This window comes from Diplotaxodon limnothrissa, linkage group LG23 (genome assembly GCF_057381915.1).
Source record: "Diplotaxodon limnothrissa isolate DT_005_m linkage group LG23, D_limnothrissa_male_GT1.1, whole genome shotgun sequence".
Lineage (NCBI taxonomy): Eukaryota > Metazoa > Chordata > Actinopteri > Cichliformes > Cichlidae > Diplotaxodon > Diplotaxodon limnothrissa.
The window spans coordinates 25,075,718-25,098,723 of NC_140617.1; the positions used below are offsets into that span (position 1 = coordinate 25,075,718).

General features: G+C 42.5%; 1 protein-coding gene across 1 annotated transcript; it reads left to right on the plus strand.

Moving 5' to 3' along the window:
* Positions 1 to 3,511: 3,511 nt before the first annotated feature.
* On the plus strand, positions 3,512 to 5,235 carry LOC146608124 (POU domain, class 3, transcription factor 3-B). The gene is made up of 2 exons (XM_085347540.1): positions 3,512 to 4,738; positions 5,134 to 5,235. Exons 1-2 carry the CDS (start codon positions 3,512 to 3,514, stop codon positions 5,233 to 5,235), a joined length of 1,329 nt encoding a protein of 442 aa, XP_085203666.1.
* Positions 5,236 to 23,006: the final 17,771 nt, after the last annotated feature.

Sequence of the window (23,006 nt, forward strand, 5' to 3'; positions counted from 1 at the left end):
GATGATGATACGAGTGCAGGCTGAAATGTCGTTTAAAGGACAGACAAGGTGGTGGTGGAGGTGGGGGAAAGAGAGCAAGCCACGAGCGAGAAGAACAAGAACAAGAAGGCGATAAACTCCAAAACATCCCTCGTGCACAAAAAATAAACAAACAAATAAATAAATAAGCAAAGGTTATCGATGATTGTTGACTTACCTCGTGTCCGAGAAAAGTGGAGCTGGTGCCGGTGATGGTCGGTGTCGGTGTGTGTGAGTGTGTGTTGGGTGGTGTTGTGTGTGTGAGGTGGGGGGTAATAAATAAGCTTCACCGTTGCTCGCGTGCAGCCTGGAAACGGTTATCTGTGTGTCTTTTTCCTACGACTCGGTGCTCCCTGAGATTTTCTTCCCTCTGCCTCGACTGAGCAGGAGCTGTGCTCGGCTCCGCTATTATTTTCACCAAAATGTATGAAAATTTATGCAAATGAAAATCAGCACTAACTGTTCGTCTCTTGTTGTACTTGGGGATGATTTTTTTTTCCTCTCCCCCCCCTTTTTTTCCTTTCTTTCTTTCCTTCTTTTTTTTCATACACAATAAATGAACCCCACCACCCCCCACTACCCCACCCCACCCACCCCCAATCCGCAGCAGGGGAACTTGGGGGACCTTTTTTTGTAGTAAGCAAATAAATAATAAACACATCACATATCAGAGAGGAGTGGGTTTGTTTTCTTTCCCTGACTCCTCTTTTATGTATGTTACATATTTCTTCTTCTTCTGTTCTTTTTCCGGTCTTGTCTTCTCTGCATATGTGCTGTCACGTTTGTGCCGCTGGCCGCCTGAGACGCCCTTTCAAAGCTGCGGCGGTGTGGACTGAGCAGCAGTAATTTAGACAGAAATCCTCACTGTATATTAATGAATGGAGGGGGCCCCCACGGCTCTGGGCCCTAGCCTGCCCATTCAATGTAAACAAATCCACGCGGCTCCCTCGATTTTTGAGCCCAGTCCAAATTAAATCTGCTGGGGATGAGGAGGAGGAGAAGAAGAAGAAGAAGGGCGGAATGGGGGCGGTGGTGGTGGTGGTGGTGGTTCACTGGCATGGAGTACACAGCTACTCGACCGCCTTATATTTGCTGTTAAATCCCATTTGCAATAAAAATCTTTGCGTCATCTTTGATTTGGGGAGCTTATGAGGCGATGTTGGGGGCTAAGGCGGGACATGCGCCGCTAATCTGCCTGAAATTCACCTGCTTACAGGCCCAAACCCAGCCAGTGGGTGCAGTGGGAGCTATATATCTGTGGCTTATTACCACCCATGCATGCGTATATAAGCACGCAGGGAGAGGGGGGAAATAGAGGGAGGGGTGGGGGGGATGTCCTCTCACAAAGGGCCCCATTCATCTCGGGGGGGGGGGGGGGGGTCATGTGGTCATCTTGAGTGACGGTGCAGGCCATGTCTCCGTAAAGGGCTGCTCAGCTCGCCCTTGTTTTGGTCACCACTTTTCTTGCCTCACCCCCAGGTGTTTTAAAAGTGACTCAATATCAATACCGATCAATACCGATATTTTTAACCCGCACGTAGGTGAGAGCAGTGTGTCTTTATTTATGACACGAGTCATCATCAATTTGCAAATTTTGAACATATATTAATGACCACAAAATCACTGAGATTTTTCTTTTAACTGTTAACTTTCTACAATAAGTAGTTAAGCTTTTCGTGCAGTGGCAGAGCTAGAAAATTTTACATGGGGGCCAGCAAGTGTGTGTGTGTGTGTGGAGGGTGGGGGGGGGGTCAAGGTAGGGTGGCACATACCTCTTTAGAGAAATAAGTGAAACTCACCCTGTATGTCAGTGGAGTCAACAAAATAGCCACAGGATATCCACAAAAACGACTATTTTAAGCACACAAAAGTTGGGAGACAAAAAATGGTTCAGACATCTTTTATAGTGTACGTCTGAGTTGGGTTGGTTTTTTTTGTCATTTCCACCCCCCCCAAAAAAAAAAAAAAAAACTAGAACTAACACTCTTCAGCAGGCTACATACTGAACTTGGAGGATAAATACAAAATATCAACCCTATTGTGCTAGTTTCAATCTGATATCGATACCAGTGTTTATATCATTATTATTGATATTTGTATCAATCGCCCACATCTGTTAACTGGATGTAAGATACAGGATGGCAGTCTCACCTGAGCCTGTTTTTTGCTTCTTTGTTTGCTCTCTTCAGCAGGTGGATTTAGACAAACCCCACAATCCTGAGACTGTAAAGCCCTTTTTTGTACACTTCTGTCCCAGAGAGGAGTGACTCCCCAAAACTAATCTTCTTATCCACTAAAACGTGCATATTTGTCTGTAAAGACACACGTGGAAGACACCAGAGAGCGTTTATCTTGATTATGGTTTAAATGTCAGTTTATCCAAACTTTATTTCCCCCGCGCTCCTCATCCCGTTTGTGTACTAGCATCTCACCACTATTTACTACCAAGTTGTACCCCAGGTTTTGTTTGGACTGCAATTAAAAATCAGCCAATCGGAACAGCCGGAAGGAGGGCTCGTGCGCCCGGAGCAAGGCTGGCAAAAAAAAAAAAATCTGCCAATCACGCCCCGGGTAACCAATCAATGCGGACGCACGGGGGTAAAACACCGCGTCCTCTGGCTGGGAGGTGGGGAGGGTAGAGGACTTGGGGGGTGTTGGAGGGGGGCGGGGCTGTCTGGAAGAGAGAGAGAGAGATATAGAGAGAGAGAGGCAGGGGGAGAGAGAGTGAGAGAACAAGCGAATGAGAGAAGAGGCTCGCGAGCAGCGCCGCGCACTGTTCCACTGGATTGTACTTGAACGGGAGTTTGCGGTTTGGCAGGTTTATACACATCAAAACAGAACAAAGAGACGGGCTCGAGCACGGCCACAGCGCCGGGAAACAAGAGAGGAGAAAAAGAAGAAAGCGAGGGGAGAAATCTCAGCGACTGAATTACAAAAGAACTGAGGACACTCCGCTCATGGTTTCCACATCTACACGGGGACATAAACCGGGACTTTGTACGCTGTGGAGAATTTGCGAGGCTGTTCTTTTTTTTTTTTTTTTCCTTCTTCTTCGTGTGTTTTGTTTGTTTTCTGCGGCCACCGAAAGTTTGCTTCGGGACAAGCGCGTGCCGTTTTTCTTATTTGAATTTTTAATGTTCGCAGTCTCACCCCAGCCAGAAACTTTCGAGCCGGACAGCACATGGTTTGAAAAAGGGCTTCTGAAAGACGTGGATGTTTTAATCCCTGCAGTAGAATGTTGTAAATACGAGAGGATTTTATCCACTTTTTTTTCTACTCCAGGATTTTTATTTTATTTTTCCGATGGTGTTTGCCAAAGAGAAAAAAAACCCTCTCCGTACTTTTAAAAGTTTGAATAATTCATGAGATACGATTTGCCTGCTCGAGAGAAGTGACGGTTTTAGAAAAAAAGAAGAAGAAAAAAGGGGGAAGAAAGAGAAAGAGAGAAAGGGAGGGGGGTTATCCACAAACATATTCATAAGGGGCTGACGGAATGGCCACCGCGGCTTCCAATCCTTATCTCCCCACCAATAGCATCTTATCGTCCGGCTCCATCGTGCACTCTGACTCCGGAGGTGGTGGCATGCAGCCGGGCAGCGCTGCGGTTACCTCCGGGTCTGGGGGCTACAGGGGGGACCCCACGGTCAAGATGGTTCAGAGTGACTTTATGCAGGGCGCCATGGCAGCGAGCAACGGGGGGCACATGCTGAGCCATGCCCACCAGTGGGTGACGTCCCTCCCGCACGCCGCCGCGGCCGCTGCGGCGGCCGCTGTGGCCGCGGCGGAAGCCGGGTCCCCCTGGTCGTCGAGCCCGGTCGGGATGACGGGCAGCCCGCAGCAGCAGGACGTGAAAGGATCCGGCAGAGACGACCTGCACACGGGCACGGCTCTACACCACAGGCCCCCCCACCTAGCTCCCCATCAGACTCACGCCGGGAGCTGGGGCAGCACCACGGCGGCTCACATCAACTCCATCTCCGGGGGCCAGCAGCAGCAGCAGTCGCTCATCTACTCCCAGCCCGGAGGCTTCACTGTCAACGGCATGCTGAGCCCGGGCGGACAGAGCCTGGTGCACCCAGGGCTGGTGAGGGGGAACACCCCGGACCTGGACCACGGCAGCCACCACCATCACCATCACCACCAGCATCCGCACCACCAGCACCACGGAGGCGGAGGAGGCGGAGGTGTCAACAGCCACGACCCGCACTCGGACGACGACACGCCGACCTCGGACGACCTGGAGCAGTTCGCCAAGCAGTTCAAGCAGCGGCGGATCAAGCTGGGCTTCACGCAAGCAGACGTGGGCCTGGCTCTGGGCACCCTGTATGGGAACGTCTTCTCGCAGACCACCATTTGCAGGTTCGAGGCTCTGCAGCTCAGCTTCAAGAACATGTGCAAGCTGAAGCCTTTGTTGAACAAGTGGCTCGAGGAGGCCGACTCTTCCACGGGCAGCCCTACCAGCATCGACAAGATCGCGGCGCAGGGGAGGAAGCGAAAGAAGCGCACGTCCATCGAGGTGAGCGTCAAGGGGGCTCTGGAGAGCCACTTTCTAAAATGCCCCAAGCCCTCGGCCCAGGAGATCAGCAGCCTGGCGGACAACTTGCAGCTGGAGAAGGAGGTGGTTAGAGTGTGGTTTTGCAATAGGAGACAGAAGGAAAAACGGATGACGCCCCCGGGAGTGGCGCAGACGCCGGAGGATGTGTACTCTCAGGTCGGCAATGTGAGTGCAGAAACACCGCCCCCCTCCATGGACTGCAAACGAATGTTCAGTGAAACATAGAAACAGCACAGCAGAATATTTTATATCAAATTAAAACTGTTTAGGACATAAAAGCAACACCATACAGACTATCGCCAAGATAGACAAAAAAACAGAAAAAAGACAGCAAAAAACATTTTTTTGATACTGTGATTGTGAGGGAATATGAATGAGACTGCAAAACAAAAACAAGAAAAATACAAAAAAACAAAAATGTGTTATCTATTTTTCACCAGAAACAAAAAACCTTCACCCCTTCCCTTCTTTTTTTCTTTTTGTGTCCTCCCCCCTCTCTTCTTCCAGGCCCTTAAAGAAATGTCTTTACCTAAAAGGTTCCTTCTGCTTTTTTCTTTCAGGGGCATTTTTTAGTAGATTACTTAAAAGATGATGCAAGTGAAGCGAGCGACCAGAGGGTGACAACCACAAGTTCATTCCACCAGGTAATTTTGGCGCATTGAGACAACAACCAAGAGGAAACCCAAGTATTTTTTATTATTATTATCATTATTATTACTATGATTATGACGATGATGATTCCGTTTAAAAAAAAAGAACGAAAGAAAAAGAAAATTCTCTGTCCCTCCAAATCCCCATAAAACAAAAAAGGACAAATTAAAAAATATCACCCCTCATTTCTCATTTTCCTGTGTTTGACTGAAGAAACAACAAAGGACGCTCTTTTTTTCTTTTTGGGGCTTTTACATTTTAATTATTTTTTTGTATATTCAGAAATGGGACTGAACCGCCCCTTTCTACTTCTCCATGCCCAACAATAACAAGAGAGACAGGAGGGGGGGTAAAAACTGCAACTGTGTGAAGAAGAGTGACATCCACGAGGCTTCCTTTATCATTTGCAGCTTCTTTTTGAGGTGGACTGCATGGTTTCACTTATGGAGAATTAGGGATATTTTTTTTTCTTCTCCTTCCCTTTTTTGTTTGCCATCTTTGAGGCCCCTCACGAGAAAGAAAAGACGAGCAGGACCAGGACTGACCTGAAAAAAAAATACAAAATCCTTCACGTGGGAGCTTCTTCGATTCTACCTATTATTATTATTATTATTATTAATATTATTATTATTATTATTTAATGGACACCACGAGTGGATTTTTTCTTCTTCATATAAAAACACATATATATATATTTTTTCCCCCCTCATCAACAAATAGAGACATTTGCAAAAGACTCCAGCTGCACTTCTTTGAGAGAAAAAGGACAAAAAAAGAAAAAAAATTCTGTTGCCAAGTGTGACTGAGTGGGTGCTGTGGATATCCTATTAATGCTGCCCTTTGTAAGCAGTATTCTTTGGTAGGTTTTAATAAACAAAAAGAAAAGAAAATGAAAAAAAACTGTAAAGGCGGCAATATAGATCACTAGATCAGATACTGATCTGAGTTATTTACTTTATATTTTTCATCCAAAAATGACTTGTTTTAATATTTTATTGGGAATACTTTCAACACGGTAATTTATTTTTCTTGCCCCCCACCCTCCCCACCCCTTCCTCCTCCTCAAGGAACTTGTGTAAGATGCTTTCCCCTCTCTTGTTTTTATTGTTTTTTTTTTAAAAAATATGTGTAAATATATATGTATATATATTTACATATATATAAAAAAATTTGCCCTTATTTGTTTAATTTTGTTTTCTAAAGGAGCACAAATCACCATAAGCTGACCGTTGTTAGGTAATAAGGGTATATTTTGATGTGATCAGTTTGATTGTAATTTAATTTCAGTAGTGGTTCCGTACGAGCTGATTGAGACACAATAAATTTGTTAGAATGAAACGCAGTCATGTTGTGTTTTCCACTTTTATTTACTCATGTATTTAACACAAAAGCTCAAAAATAATCCAGATGCTGTTATTTGCGTGCACAGCTGCAGAATAATAATAAAACGCGGGATTCATTTATTTAAAAAAAAAAAAACAGCGCCGGGATTTGTTGATGTAGTAAGAGTGCGTGATGATGGGGTAAAGGTGCAGTAGTGTTCTCATCATCGTCATCATGCCTTAACTGTGTGTGTGTGAGTGGAACATCGTGGTCAGCTGCAGGCCTGCACAGTGCATGTGCTCGTCTGGCTGTTTGTTTACATCTGCTGCCTCTTCAGGGCCTGCGCAAAAAGCAGGAAAGTTAGCCTTCAGGCTGGGAAATGGTTCCTACTTATATTTAAAACAGAAATAAGGAAATAGGATTAAAACGAGTGTCTCTATTGTGTAGTTTTAAAACAAACGACTGTGGTTTTACAGTAATTCTGCTGTTTTGTATATTCACACACACACATATATATATACATATATGTGTGTGTGTGTGTGTGTGTGTGTGTGTGTGTGTGTGTGTGTGTGTGTGTGTGTGTGTGTGTGTGTGTGTGTAATACAGGTACAGTAGGGCGCTGTGGGTTAGTGTCGCTGCTGTGTGGAGCCTCCTGATGTTCTGGGGTTGTGTGTTATGTAATATTTAAGCTCGCAGTCCAGATAAACACACTCAGCATCATGTTTGGGGATTTTTTTTCATCCTCCTGCTTTAATTCTGCTCAACATTACGAGAGGCTAATCCGCACAATGATTTCCTTAAGTTAGACTTTATAAGCCGGCTGCCTGGCTCTCCTCTGCCCCTCGCTGTGCAGGTGTGTTTGGGTCCACGGGCTCCATAAACCCGGTGAGGCTGACATGTTGTTTTAGGATCCGGGGCAGTGGGTCACTGAGGTTTTTAAGCACCGAGTGTGTCCACAGCTCAGCACGGTGCAGTCTGACAGGGAAATATACCAGCCAAACAATATCACTAATAGCGCCTGCGCAGACCAAAAAAAGCATCTTGTAATGTTTATCTTCCTGTAGTAAATCTAAATTATTTTTATTATTGTTGTTGTTATCATGCAAATTTTATCACCATGAAAACGTGTCCCTGTCTTTCAAACTTTTTTTTTTAATTTGTACTGAAAATATACAAAATATATAGATATTTTGTTTATTTCACTTTTTTTTCTGGAGTTGTCTTGCTCGCCTATTCAGCAAAAACTCACCAAACGTGTCCTCGCGCTGCAGGATTTTGAATTTCGCGGATGATTTCCCTATACTAGTTGCTTAGCAACTGAATTCAATGATATAGAGAGAAGTGGGCATCATTTTTCTTTGTCTCCATTAGTAAAAGTGGCAGCAGAGGAGGCACGCTGCTGCACGTGAAGCCAGCAAAAACAAAACAAACAAAAAAAAAACTTTACACCCTCTCTCGTGCATTTTTGCCTTTTAAAAAAATATATAATTAATTAAAATATTTTAAAAGGTGCCGGGCTGCTTGTTTAATTGTGTTTAAATTACAAATAAATAAATAAATATGTGGGCGTGCTTATGAGACAGTAAACATTAAAATAAAATAAAAATAAAATACCGCGAGGTTCTAGTTTGGCCTACCTATTGCACGCGCTCATTATGCATGCAGTTCCTGTGCTCCTCTGCATAAAAAAAAAAAACCCCAAAGAGAAAGTCACGTGACTCGCCGAGATAAGACCTTCAGCACAGGCAGGAGCAATCGAGGTTCCTCTGCAACAAATCCCACACTTGTGCGTTTACATTGCGTTTATGGATTCCAACCAAAAAAAAGACACAGACACACACAAAGAAGAGGAAGAAGAAGAAAAATAGCTTTGAGAGCATCCAACAGTTTGCTCTTGCACAAATATCCCAATCTAGAGAGACATTTTTAACCAAAGGGCGACACAAGAAACACACACAGGAGGGGAAAAAAAGAGTTTCAAATCTCATAATGGGTTTTGATCCGCCTATTCTCCAACAGCTTTGCCTTTTTCATGGGTTTTCATAGCCGTGTTGGCAGCAGTAGCACGCGGGTGTGCATGCATGTAGGTGTGCGTGCGCGCACTGGTAGGCCCCGGGAGCTGGGAGCGCTTCGCTTTCCCCGCTATTGATTCTGGGGACGACGTTGGCCCGACAGGCTCGCCTCGCCCGTCCGCGCTAATTAAAGCCGCTCGTTGTCACAGCTATGCGCTCTTTAAAACCAGGCTTCAGCAGGGTGGAGGGCGGGTGGAGGGACTCCAGATTTTTCCTATAAATCCAAACTTTTGATGATAAATATTTCATGGGCCTTCAATCAGCCGCCGACACACACACATACACGCAAAGTCTGCTTGAGCGCAAGAAATCTAATAAAAAAAAAAAACAGTTACTTAATGAGATTCATATTTCAGTAAATGCTTCTGTTTGAATAAAAATAAATACACGTGTGTCTATTTGACTGCGACGTTCACGCTTGAATACATCCACCCAGACTTACAGGTGTTTGGGTTTGTTTTTCATAACGTTTTTACTGTTTTTAAATTAATAATACGCACCTCTGAAATCATATTTATACCCACCCTGTTTCAGAGGTTTTGAGCGCATTTACCACGCACAGGGTTTCTACTTTTAACAAGGCCCCGCACAACTTCCTCACTTTCTTGGCTCCACTTTCTCTGAAAGCACACCTATGGGGCAGGTGGGTGCCGGTCTCGCCCTCTGACCTGGTGAAAATGTGCATACGCACAACTGGATTCTCCCTTCAAACCCTCCACCCACCCACCCACCCACCCAACCACACACCCACCCCAAAAACCACCACGTTCATATTTACTCCACGTGTCGGGCGCATGAATATGGATTATTCAGAGCTGCTCTCCGCAGGGAGCCTTCCGCTTCCACGTCTACATGGATTTATGTGTGCTGCAGAAGAGAGGGAGAGGGAGAGAGAGACGTTCAGAAAAACCTATCCCCGTCTTCTGACTTCTGATCGTCATTAACAGTGGGTAGGATTTCCAGCCACCATGGCGCTTTATTTCACCCCACTCGTGTCCCGGTTGTCGGGCTGTCATCGTGGAAATTTTACGAGAAATTGTGGGAGCTGCTACAGGGTCAGTTTCAATTTTTGTGTGAAGATAATTCCCCATTTTTTAAAATTTTTATTTTACTATATTTACAATTTAATATACATTCCGCAAACTAATAATAATAGTATATTTTATTATCATAAATCTAGTTTTATTTGTGAGTTATTTGTAATTTATTCTGAATTATTTATTAGTAATTAAGTAAATAGTTTTGTTTATAATTTCATTTATTCGTAATTTATTTTTGTTTGTTTTGAATTCATTTTACAGCAATTGTACAGATTTTTTTCAAACGCACTATAACTAAGGTTGACGCAACTATTTTAGTTATTCTTTTACTAGTCATCGTTATTCTTACCCCATTATTATTAATAATATTGTTATTATTATTATCATCAGTATTTGCATATTTGTATGTAAATATAAAAAGAAAGTGGCATGCTAGACATTTACGGGAGACTTTTTTTCCCTCCTCTTCTCTCGACATCAGAATATCTATCAGAGTCAAACAAAAGCAGTAGATCATAACAGGCCTCCGTGTAAATACAGCTTATCAAGACTCTATTGTGGCAGCAGGGAGAGAAGAAGAAGAAGGAGAAGAAGAAGGAGAGGAGGATGTTTTAAAATATGACGTGACTCTCGGGGGTTTCCTCTCTATAAATTGTGAAGGTCATGGTTTTGTGAGCAGGCAGGATGGATAGGTGGAGGAGGAGGAGGGTGGGGTGAATGGAGTCTGAAGGCAGCTCAGCTCTCACAGAGGTAATGTGCTTCAGCACCTCATCTGCCTGCGTGCATTTCAAAAGCGCAGAAAGCCTGCGCGCTGAAGTCTAATGTTTGTGGGGGTTTTCTACTCCTCTTCCTCTTTTTAAATCTTTAACTTTAACTCAGCAACACGAGAGCTTTGATTAGCAGTTCAGATACAAAATGCTCCATTAAAAAAAAACAAAATGATTATTGATTATTTAGACACGAGATTTTCAAAATAAATTCACCTCAAACGCTCCTCCACATCCCTGTAAGTGTTTCTCGCCTTTACACTGATGTGCTTCGGGTTTAAAATACCGCTAAAGTGTTTTTTTAAATTATTATTAGTATCATTGTAATTGTTTGTAATAATCATGTAATAAGCACATAATTCTCATAAGTGCGTCACGGGAATTTAAATTTCTTATTATGAAGGCGGTAAATAAACACACTTACAGGAAAGTTTAGTAGCAGCGAAATTCCTTTTTTTGTTTGTTTGTTTTAAGTCACACACACACACACACACACACACACACACACACACACACACACACACACACACACTATTGCAATAAGTTGTATTTTCCAAAGGAAGTTTTTAGACGAAAAGTAGTCCCGTTTGTTTTTTCTGTTGCGGGTCAGTGCGCAGACTACAGACCCCACACACCCCTCATTAATTATTATATCATATTATATAATATACAACATATACAATATATCAAATGAAATCAGGTGTTCATACGTGTGTGTGCGCGTAATTTTAGTCTCTGCGTGTTGTGTGTGGCTCACTTTGTGTCCCTGAAACGCCTCACTGAGAGGGAAAAGTTATATAGACAAATACAGAAGAAGCCCAGAAAGTGAAACTAGACTTCTAACCCCTCTTCATCCGCCTTTAAGCTCATCAAACACAAACGTGGATCTCTTTTACACTAAAAAAAAAAAAAAAAAAAAGGAAAAAAGCTTGAATAAATCCAGCTCACCTGTCAGTTCCCTCCATATTTACCCGCATTAAAGTGACTTAAACAACAACTCCTTCACGTTTTCATGAGTATTTTTCCACAATCAAAGCCTAATCTAATCCAGACATCTTCTCCACACACCCCACCTCCCCCCCGTCCCTCCATCCTCTTTTCTTTTTTTCTTTTCTTATAACCACAGCTTCTCCTCTCCGGTTTCCCTGACCTTACAGCGCCACCCAGTGGACGCTCGAGCTGACTCCCCGTTTGATTTTTCCAGCTCCCCTTGTCATTATCTCCAGCAGAATCAACAACATCCTTAATCAGAGTTAATTAATAAACCTGACATTTTCGTTTAGCTCGAGATTGTGTGCAGGTCTGCAAAGGTTTTAAGTCACTTTGTGTCATTTTGTGGACTTCAGGCTGGAAAGTTAGCCATGCAGATACGGGAAATGGGTTTAATGAGCATTTATTTAAAAAAATAAAAAATACAATGCTATCCATTATTTATTAATTAAAGCTGAACTTCTTATTGCTTTTTTTATTATCATTATTTAAGCATTACAATCACTGAGCACCGATGGAGTATGTGATGTGTGTTTATCAGACCGACCTGTCAAAATCTCTACATTTTCAGCTTTTCATCACTTAAATAAGAAGCTAAAGAGCTCTTTGGTATCTCCTGTTGGTTCATTGATTGTCTAATCTCCTTTGCAACACTTTTGTACACTTTGTAGCTGTCCAGACGAGTACGGTCTCCAAGTGTTTATGCCATCCAAGTTAATGCCTTCTTCTTGAGCAATCAAAGCAAACAAGTTGAGAACGTTCTGGATGCTTTGAGAGGAAATCTGTTTCTTGCAGATTCAGCTATAGATGTAACCATGTCATCACTGGGAACTTGTTCCTGGTCTTGATATGATTCTTTAAACATTAGGCAGCTTTGGCTGTTTTATCTTTCTCGTTTTTAATTGTTGTAATTTTAATATGTTTGTCTGAAACAGGTCTCTCTTGTAATTGAGACAGTCTCAGTCTAACCTGTATAAATAAAGGTTAAATAAAAAAAAACATTACTTAATAATATTAATAACATTACTGAATATTACTTAATATTTTTGGCTTTATTTATACTACAGCACTTGGGTATTATCGGTGGCTCTAAAAAAAACCATTTGATGGTAAATATGATAAATATAATATTTTTTTGCAAATTACACACATTTTGCATCTCCCAAAAATAGTAGCTGTTTTCATGCTTATTTTGAAAATTTTATCACCACCTCAAAGGGTTTCCTGTTGGCATCTGTTCAGCTTTTTTCAGTTGTGATGCAGTTTTGGGAGGGGGGGGATTGAGATCTTGTTTTGCAGCATCCTCGGTTAAACACATGCTACACCCGTGCTCATGATCCCACATAAAAGACAGCCAACCGGGCTTTATTTGTAGCCATGGGAACCAGGAAGCTAGTTAGTGATCTTTCACATTTTCTCCTGCTGTAGATTCGGGTGATGCGAGGTTGAGACTGGCTTTTCAGTCTGTGCACATGCGTTTGGAAAAGCTGCTTTGTGGTGTTGTTGTTGTTCCTGCTAAGGCTACACCACTGATCTGTTATCATTAATGTGTTGGTTCTCTTCTGTGAAGAAGCATCTAGTTCACTGTTAGTTTTTAGTTTTATTTAGGTTTGGTGAAAATGGAGGAAATGGCTTTCTTGAACACTTATTTTTGATTCCATGCAGTAATCTGAGTACTTACTCACTTAATGTATTGATTTTTTCAGTGGTTTTTTTTGTTTTGTTTTGTTTTGTTTTTGTTTTTTTTGTTAATCTAACTGATCCCCCCTCAGATGAAAAAAATGTTGTCAGGGGCTCAAAAATCCTCTTCCATGCCTTTAATGTTTCAGTGAGTTTAATTAGACTAATTTTAAAGTGTGTCTAGGCTACTTTTAGCTTATTTCCAGTTACCCTATAGTTACTTAACTTATAACTTTCTGTACCTGATTTAGTATTTTATCCATTTATCCACTATTCAATTTTAATTTTGTAGCTAACATCTTGTTTCTATGGTTAGCTAACAAATTTAGTTATTTAGCCATACTTATGTTATGTTTAGCTGTTACTATTAGCCATATTTCTTTGGCAAATCAATTCATATATATATTATAAACACACTTTTAGCTGTCTATGCTCATCAGTGCATATCAAAACTTGTCAATACATGCTTATCAATAGTTTTATCTGGCTAGTTTGACTCAGTTCATAGTGTTAGCTTAAAATTGAACAGTTAGCTATATTTTGGGCAAAATAACGTAATAATATTATATTCTATCCATACTTTAAGCTTTCATGCTAAAAGTGTTTTACCACTTTTATCAAGCTAGTTCAACTCTTAACTCAGAGTGGTAGCAAATTAAATACTAATTATTTAGCAAATTCATATAGCTGTGGGTTTTTATAAATAATTTTAGCTAGCTACTTTTTTCCCATTATATTTAGCTAATGATCTGCTAATAATTTGTCGAGCTATGCTACTGGATAATATTTCTCCTGGAAGCTATACTTAATTAATTTAAGTTAGCTGCTCTATAACAAGTTTGTTTATTTATTTCAATATTTTTAGTTACTGATTAATAATTTGACTTTGAGCTGTACTTTTTGCAAAACAGTCGCAATTTTGGCTAGCTATTTTATATCAACTGTTAAATTTAGTTAACATTTGTATAAGTGTTTCAGGCATTGATCACTTTTATCAGTGGTGCAGCTGATCTATTTGAATCTTGTATACATTCCCTTTGGCTTCTATTTTCTCACCCTTATCATCTTTATAACCGGTAATCTTACTTCTTCAGATCCAGCCTATCATTTGCATTATCATTAATATTCCTACTTTTAAAGTGTCTTAGTGTTTCAAAGAGTTGCATAAAGTCTCTAAATTTAACACAAAGTGGAGCAAAGTTTAAAACAGAATAATATTCTTGCAGGGACCTTTTGAGATACTCATGGCATGTGTTTCATCTATTCATAAAGTTAGTGAACCCAGCCTGACCTATGACTCTCAGCAAGAGCTTGCTTACTTCTAAAATCTTGTGTCAAAAAGCTGGTCAACATTTTGAAGCACTCACAGCTTTTGTGGACGCCTACTGACAGCCGGCTGCCAACAACTTCTATTTATGTTGGCTCTGAAAAAACAACAGTACAGAGAGGGGGATTCAGAAGGTGCCAAGTTATGACTTGGTAACCTCAAAAAGCAGAGAAAAAGAAGTGATTCTCCAAAGACGCGCCAAACACTTTCTGCTTACAAGCAGACAAACATCACATGGGGACGGCTTCTCTCAAATAGACATGGATTTGGAGGCAGATGTTTTTGTAGTTTGGGCTTTGAGGAGGTAATTCTGGGGACATTTTGGATTTGGTGTCAGGATATCCAAGATCAGAATGTGGTTTAGCTCTTTGGGACCGTTTCAGTGTGTCTACATGTAAAAATGTGAACATAAGTGTACAATAATGTTTCTCACCATAGGCCTGCACATTAGATTTTACCAGTGTCCTATCCCAGGGAGCATCACGGAGCGGTGACGGATCTACAAGCCAGACAGATCGATGGCTAGGGGACAGAGACAGGGGTCGGTTGGTCCTCAGGGGTGCGTCGGTGACATCTCCTGCTGCAGCTCGCCGGCCAGCCGCCAGCTCGGGTCAGCCATCCCAGCAGGCCCGTTCGCTCTGGCAGCAGTTACCAAGGTGACAGCATGTCAGCGCAGCCCCACAGCGCCACTGAGGGCAGGAGGGAAGGGCGGAGGGGAGCGAGCAGGGAGCCAGATGCATCACCAGTTCTGATGGGTTTGTCAATACTGCTTAGATCCAGGGGGAGCAGAGCCCGCCGTGACACACGCTGGGCCTCTCCAGAGAGCCAACACACACACACTCCCTCACACACCATCCTAATGCTGTAGGTGCAGTTTGCCTCATGGGCACTTACTTTATATCTCTAAATGAAACCTTTGCAGGATATTGTCTTGTCCCAGTTAATGCAAACACCTCTGGGAAGATATAGACACCATCGTTTACAGTATGATACATACAGATATGTATTCACATGGGTATATGTTAGCAAGTTAGATCTCCAACAAGCTCCAGTATCCCTTCACTGACCCCACCTATCATATTCCAGTCTTTAGATTAGTTTGATAAACCTTCATTCTTACTCATTTTTGGAGGCAACCCCCAAACCCTGAATGTTTCTACTATGACTCCAATAGAAGAATATTTAACTTACTTAAGTCGAGTTCTACAATGTCAAAAGTTTTGCCATTGCATAATATATTAGTTACGTTTTATATATAAATACTTAGCTAGGTTAATTATTACAGCTAATGTAGCTTTCTTTCTCTGCCATTTCTTTTAAATTTAGCTACACATTAGATAAATATTTGGTATTTAATAACATATTAGTCACATATTTTAAATATTTAGCTACATAATAGCTAAATATTATGTAGCTAAATAATACATAATATTATTATGTATTAGATACATATTTTAGATTTTTTTATTTGTTACTTTTAGCTAGCTATATTTATTGCTTTTAGATAAGTCTTAATGCTGCACTTCTACCATTTGCTAATACTTTAGCACAGTTCATTCACTGCAAGAGGGTCCTGAATTTAAACCCTAGATCTATATGCCAGACCTTCTGGGTGAATTTTTTATGTTCACTCTGTGCTTTCCCAAGTTTCCTCTGGAGCTCTATTTTTCCCCCCAATATCAAAAGTATCCTAGGTTAACACTTCCTGTTTTGGCCCAATAGAGTCTAACAAAATGGAGTCTATTTTAGCTTCTAGGTTGATAGATTAGTTGCTAATCTTTCCACAAGGCTCTTTAAAACTGCAAAATTGGTTAGCAGGTACACATATTTAGTCTGACAGGTACCTCAACACAAACCCTAACCATTGTCAAAAAACAACTCATAACCATAAAATGTACTAGATTACCTGACAGATTCCAGCATGTTTGTCTTAGAAATTCACACAGACATGTCGGGTGACACAACTATTGTGTTCTGGACTTATTTGCACAACTGGTTTTGAAAAATTAAACCATCATCATGAGTTATATCCTCTATGGTTACACAGATAAAAGCACATTCTGTTCCATTCATACAGTTAGAAAGGATTTATGAGGCTGTTAGATATACAACTGCAAGTCATTTAAATGATTTCAGTATAGTAGGTATGCTCTGCTTACAGTGCCTATTGTAACAAAGTAAAGTGAGAGTACTGAGACTGGTTAAATATGCAGTTGTTAGCGTGCCTGAACATTGAGTTGATGGTTCAATTTCAAGATAGCTTTGATATGTAGACAAAAACATGTAGTGTTTGATGATGTAAAGCATTAATCTCACAACTCAATGCACAAGTGGCCATAAATTGTCAAATGTTACATTTTATTTCACTCACTGTGTGCTTACACACCACTCTGCATTTAATTATTAGTTATAGATAGTCTCTGGTCCTCTTCCACAGCATGTCTTTGGCCTGTCTTTTTCCCATCACCCCCAACCAGTCATGACAGATGGCCGCCCCACCCTGAGTCCACCTCTGCTGGAGGTTTCTTCCTGTTAAAAGGGAGTTTTTCCTTCCCACTGTCACCAAAGCACTTGCTCATAGGGGTCATATGATTATTGGGTCTTTACCTTACAAGCTAAAGGACCTTGAAGCAGCTGTTGTTGTGATTTGGCACTATATAAATAATATTGAATTGAATTTGAGTTTTTGTGTTGTTGTCTTTGACCTAACGTTGCTGTGTTTTGGACTTTAGAGGCACCGTATTTGACCGACAGAACTGTTTGAATCAATTATTGATACGTCACAACACAAATCCAAGTATTGTTTCATTTGTATGAAGCACCTGTGTCACAGTCTTTACCCTGTAGGGAACAGTGACATACTACAAACTCACATATACAGGGTGGGCCATTTATATGGATACACCGTAATAAAATGGGAATGGTTGGTGATATTAAAGTCCTGTTTGTGGCACATTAGTATATGTGAGGGGGCAAACTCCTCAAGATGGGTGGTGACCATGGTGGCCATTTAAAAGTCGGCCATCTTGGATACAACTTTTGTTTTTTCAATAGGAAGAGGGCCATGTGACACATCAAACTTATTGGTAATGTCACAAGAAAAACAATGGTGTGCTTGGTTTTAACGTAACTTTATTCTTTCATGAGTTATTTACAAGTTTCTGACCACTTATAAAATGTGTTCAATGTGCTGTCCATTGTGTTGGATTGTCAATGCAACCCTCTTCTCCCACTCTTCACACACTGATAGCAACACTGCAGGAGAAATGCCAGCACAGGCATCCAGTATCCGTAGTTTCAGGTGCTGCACATCTCGTATCTTCACACCATAGACAATTGCCTTCAGATGACCCCAAAGATAAAAGTCTAAGGGTGTCAGATCAGGAGACCTTGGGGGCCATTCAACTGGCCCACGATGACCAATCCACTTTCCAGGAAACTGTTCATCTAGGAATGCTCGGACCTGGCACCCATAATGTGGTGGTGCACCATCTTGCTGGAAAAACTCAGGGAACGTGCCAGCTTCAGTGCATAAAGAGGGAAACACATCATCATGTAGCAATTTCACATATCCAGTGGCCTTGAGGTTTCCATTGATGAAGAATGGACCCACTATCGTTGTACCCCATATACCACACCAAACCATCACTTTTGTTGTTCCAACAGTCTTGGAGGGATCCATCCAAGGGTTAGTGTCAGACCAATAGCGGTGGTTTTGTTTGTTAACTTCACCATTCACATAAAAGTTTGCCAATCTTTGTTTTGCCCATTCTACAAATTCTGTGCGCCGATCTGGGTCATCCTCGTTGAGATGCTGCAGTAGCTGGAGTTTGTAAGGGTGCCATTTGTGAGTAGCTAATATCCGCCGAAGGGATGTTCAACTAATGCCACTCTCCAGTGACATGCGGCGAGTTCTACGCTGTGGGCTCTTGTTGAATGAAGCTAGGACAGCCACTGATGTTTCTTCATTAGTGACAGTTTTCTTGCGTCGACATTTTGGCAAATCCAACACTGAACCAGTTTCACAAAACTTAGGAAGCAGTTTGCTAACTGTACCATGGGAGATGGGTGGTCTCGTAGGGTGTCTTGCATTGAAATCTGCTGCAATGACCCGGTTACTGCTTTCACCAGATATCAACACAATTTCGATCCGCTCCTCATGTGTTAACCTCTTCGACATGTCAATGGCTGTGAACAAAGAGAAACTTGTAAATAACTCATGAAAGAATAAAGTTACGTTGAAACCAAGCACACCATTGTTTTTCTTGTGACATTACCAATAGGTTTGATGTGTCACATGGCCCTCTTCCTATTGAAAAAACAAAAGTTGTATCCAAGATGGCCGACTTCTAAATGGCCACCATGGTCACCACCCATCTTGAGGAGTTTGCCCCCTCACATATACTAATGTGCCACAAACAGGACTTTAATATCACCAACCATTCCCATGTTATTACGGTGTATCCATATAAATGGCCCACCCTGTACTACCATTAACAGTATCTTCACAGACTCAGAAACACTCCTCTGCACATGCCCACATGCTGGATAGAGCACATATTTTGTTGTACTCCTGTATCCACACAACAATATTTACAGGGCCACACACTCCTGACTGAATGATTATTTGAGGATTAAGCTGTTGGTGCAGGACTCAAGCTGACAGATAAAAATTACAGTAGTGTGTGCAGCGGGACCAAAGAGAGCGAGGAAGAAAGAAAGAGAGAGAGAGAGAGAGAGAGAGAGCACGCCTGGCCCATCTGACTCTGTATCTCATTAACCAAAGTGAGGGGCGATGGGGGGGCGGTTGGAAAAGTAGCATCAGCCAGAGGAGCTCAGAGGAGCTCGCAGTGTAACCATTTCTAGGCCGTGGATTTAATAGATTACTAATGATCGGCCACAGGTTTTTCCAAGTTAGACATTAAAAGGCGGACGCCCAAACTGAGATCATTGCTAATCCATAGGTTTTCACCTCTCCCGAAGCCCCGCTTTGATATGTGAAGAAGAGCGGCGTACACATGCTTGAATTCAAAGCTGTTAGTTTTGGGGAAGGAGAGGTTTACGGCTAATCTAACGCTCCTATCTCGGCGTGGAGAGGTGTCGTTGAAGAAGAAGGTGTGAGGATATGCAGAGCACCTGCGATTCCACACAGGCTCTATATCCAATCTGACCAATCCTCTTAGCAAGAGAGAGCTGAGCTCTGCCCTCCCTCGAGAAGTCTCTTTTTCATTATGTCAGTGTTTAATGCCTAACGAGGGAGAGGAGAGAGGTAAAAATATATATGTATAGTGTAGCTTTGGCAGAGCTTGTTTGCAGCTAATGCCAGAGTGCTACTGTCAATTTTTCATGGCAGTTTCACAACCACCACGATGTCTGCATCCTCTCCGTCCTTCCAGTCGACATGAGCTTGCAGGAGAAAAGTGAAAAACCCGATTTAAAGACTTTACATGCGCTCTACCTCTGGCGCGTCGCAACACGACTTTAGCAATTAGCAAACACGGAGGTTGCCTGCACTCGAACGCCATTCGAATGGCTTCCGCTGCCGTTTAAAAGCTTTGCTCGCTGAAATAAAAGTAATTAATTGGTGTTATACACCAAGGACATAATTATCTTTTCCAGTAACTGGCACATATTTAATTACCAGTAATTGTTCCCCGAGCCTTGTTCAAAAGTGTTGTGTGCACCAGACAGTTCTGATATATTATACACTAATCCTGCACTTGATACTCAGTCAATTAGGAAATGTGTGTCAAAGAGCAATCATGTAAACAGCACTGTGGAACAACACACATCCTTCTGAGACATGGGCCTTCATCGGTGTCCTTGCACACACACACACACATCTGTCTGCAGCTCCTCCTCAGGGTACAAATCCCTACCTATCCCATTCCTTCCCAAGGTGTTAATGCCTGCCAGATTGGAGAAAAGTAATGTGAGATCATTTCGCAACAAAGGCCACAGATACTGATTAACACGGGGGGCTGCTTTCTCGCCAAGTGGTGCGGTCCCATTTAAAAAGCTAAATTTACTCCCCTGTGCCTTGGGGTGTGTGGGGCCAGAGGCTGCAGTGGGGCCCTTGAACATGAGAACAGGGTTTAATAAGTAAACAGGAGAGGCAGAGCAAGGCGCTTCTGATCAGGGCTTATTTGCCCAGCCGAGCCCCTGGTACGCGCTACTAGCTGATTAGCCCTGCCGATTGTACCTTGTAATTGCAGTGCCTTGACCCCCTCCAGGCAAATATTAGATTTTAGTGGTTTAACCTTTCCAGTCGTCAGAGCGGGGTAAATTGCCCGACCAGATGTTAAGGAGCCCAGCGGTAGTCCGCAGCCCTTCTGATCAGCAGGGAAAAAGAGCTTACAGATTGAACCTTTTCTTTTTAATATTGTCTCAATTTCCTCTGGCCTTTCAAGCTGATTTTTCGCAGCGGTTTCCTTCCCCGAGAAACGGTCATACTCCGATCCTTATCCCTCCTCCTCTGATGTCGGGTTACAAGCGAGACGTATTATTTAAAATCAGTCCAGTCACAGTCATTAGCAAGGGACAAATGATCAATGAAGAGATCAATGGCAGATATTAACCTAGCAATCAGCTCTTCAGTCGAGTCACTCTGACAATTTGTCAGCTGGGGAGGTTTAACACATCCACTGGGACGCCATGCAGGGGGGAGATGATGCCTGTTTACGCCACTGTTACTGTTTTAAAGAAGCACAGAGAGAAGATACCCTTGTAAGGAACACATTGCAGACGAAGCTACACGGCCTCCATTTTCTTTGCCTTATTTTCCACCCAAAGCTCTCCCTCTCTCTGACAGTAAGGCGGTGATTGATGTGGGACTCGCACAAAGCGTCCGTCCAGATGAAGCAAAGTGAAAACATTACTGCTAAAGCTGGAATTTCCCCTCGACTCTTCTGATCAGACCCGGCATTTGAAAAATTCTCCCAAATATGCAAATCTGCTCCCGACCGGAGGCCTGGTTTTGATCAGTCTTTGGAAGCCTGAAGAGGTGTGCCTAGCCAAAGCATAACTTTGAAAAGGTCAAAGACACCACCTCGTTCTTTCGTTCATGATCTTATATGTGGTACGACCCCTGTGTTCTCATGCTTTCACACACTTGTGCATGCAAGCCTTTGGAGGAAACCGTTATAGGATACAACAGGATGAGGATGAGGATGGCGGAGGGGCAGCGGAAGTTATACTTAGGTCATTCCCAGACGTTATGAGAGATCTCGGGTTTCTAGATCCAGATCCTCTTCCTTCCCACCAGGCTAGGGCTAAGGAGGCTGGTAGCTGCGTCTCTAGGCCCTGCTTCACCCCTCGTCTAATAGTTTCCTTCCTCCCTGAGCCTCTCACCTTAAAAAACAGTTGGATTGGAGAAGGGCAGGAAAAATAGTCATCTTTTCATCCCAGCGATGGACTGAAGTAACCCTTCAGCTGGAGAGGTAACCGAATACTGCCTCCTGCTTGCTGTCTGAGAGGACAGAAAGGAGAGGCCAAGAGGAGAGGGGGGCACGCAAAGTGGTTCCATGTGAGAAATGGAAGTGAAGTCTGGGAAAGACAAAGATTGTCACCCTTGACACCCCTCCATCTCCCTCCTTGCCGACCAACTCAAACCGCCTTACCGATCTTTGTCTTCCAGCGAGGCTCGAACGTCAGACAGTGTTGCTTTGTAGAAACTGGGGTCATGTCGGTGCAAAGAAATCATTTTTGACTGAATTTGAACATCATCGACTCCAGCTGTGGGCCCACCCATATTTCCACCATCATGGCACTGGTGTGTAGCCAGTTCTGCCTCTGGCTTCTGAAATGGGGGATACCACATAGAGTTTGAGAAGCATAGGCTACATTCACACTGCAGGCGAAAGCGCATCAAATCCGACTTTTTTGACCCTATGCAACCCATATCCGATCATGTTATTACAGTGTGAACGGCACAAATCCGATATTTTCAAATCCGATCTGGGTCACTTTCGTATGTGGTACTGAATCCGATACATATCCGATGTTTTAGAAAGCGACTGCTGTTTGAACGGTCATGTCGCATTAAATCTGTCTTTTACGTCACTGACACAAGACAGACGCCAATTATCAGTGCCAGAGAAGACATCGTGAACGCTTCCTGGCCATCCAGTGAAACTGTTAGGAAGACAACGTGAACATTTTATTTGTACTGTACAATCTGCAGATTCTGACAGAAATCTTCAACTATCATTTGAAGCACCGCTCCTCTCTAAAACAGCAATAAGGATCATTATTAGGCCATTTGTAAATAACAAAATAACTTTATAACTTAAAGCAAAATTGGGAAACGTAAAGTCCGAAACAAATCTTTATATTAAGAGCCATCAGTCAAACAATACTGTTTGGTCTGGGTCTAAACAGAGCGCGTTGTGTGTGACGTCTTCTTTTGCGCCTGCGGGACACTTTGAGGGTTCACACTGGAGCGCGTTTGCTGTCACATTTTATTTGTAGTGTGAACAAGCAGACAAAAAAATCAGATTTGATCAAAAAATCGGAATTGAGCATTAAGACCTGCAGTGTGAACGTAGCCATAGACACTGTAAAATGCTGCTGTTTGGCCCTAAT

What these genes read in the sequence shown, in the direction of transcription:
- LOC146608124 (XM_085347540.1), top strand. Translation starts at nt 3,512, where the DNA reads ATGGCCACCGCGGCTTCCAATCCTTATCTCCCCACCAATAGCATCTTA. An exon ending in TGTACTCTCAGGTCGGCAAT is followed by an intron (nt 4,739 to 5,133) that starts GTGAGTGCAGAA and finishes TTTTTCTTTCAG; the next exon opens with GGGCATTTTTTAGTAGATTA.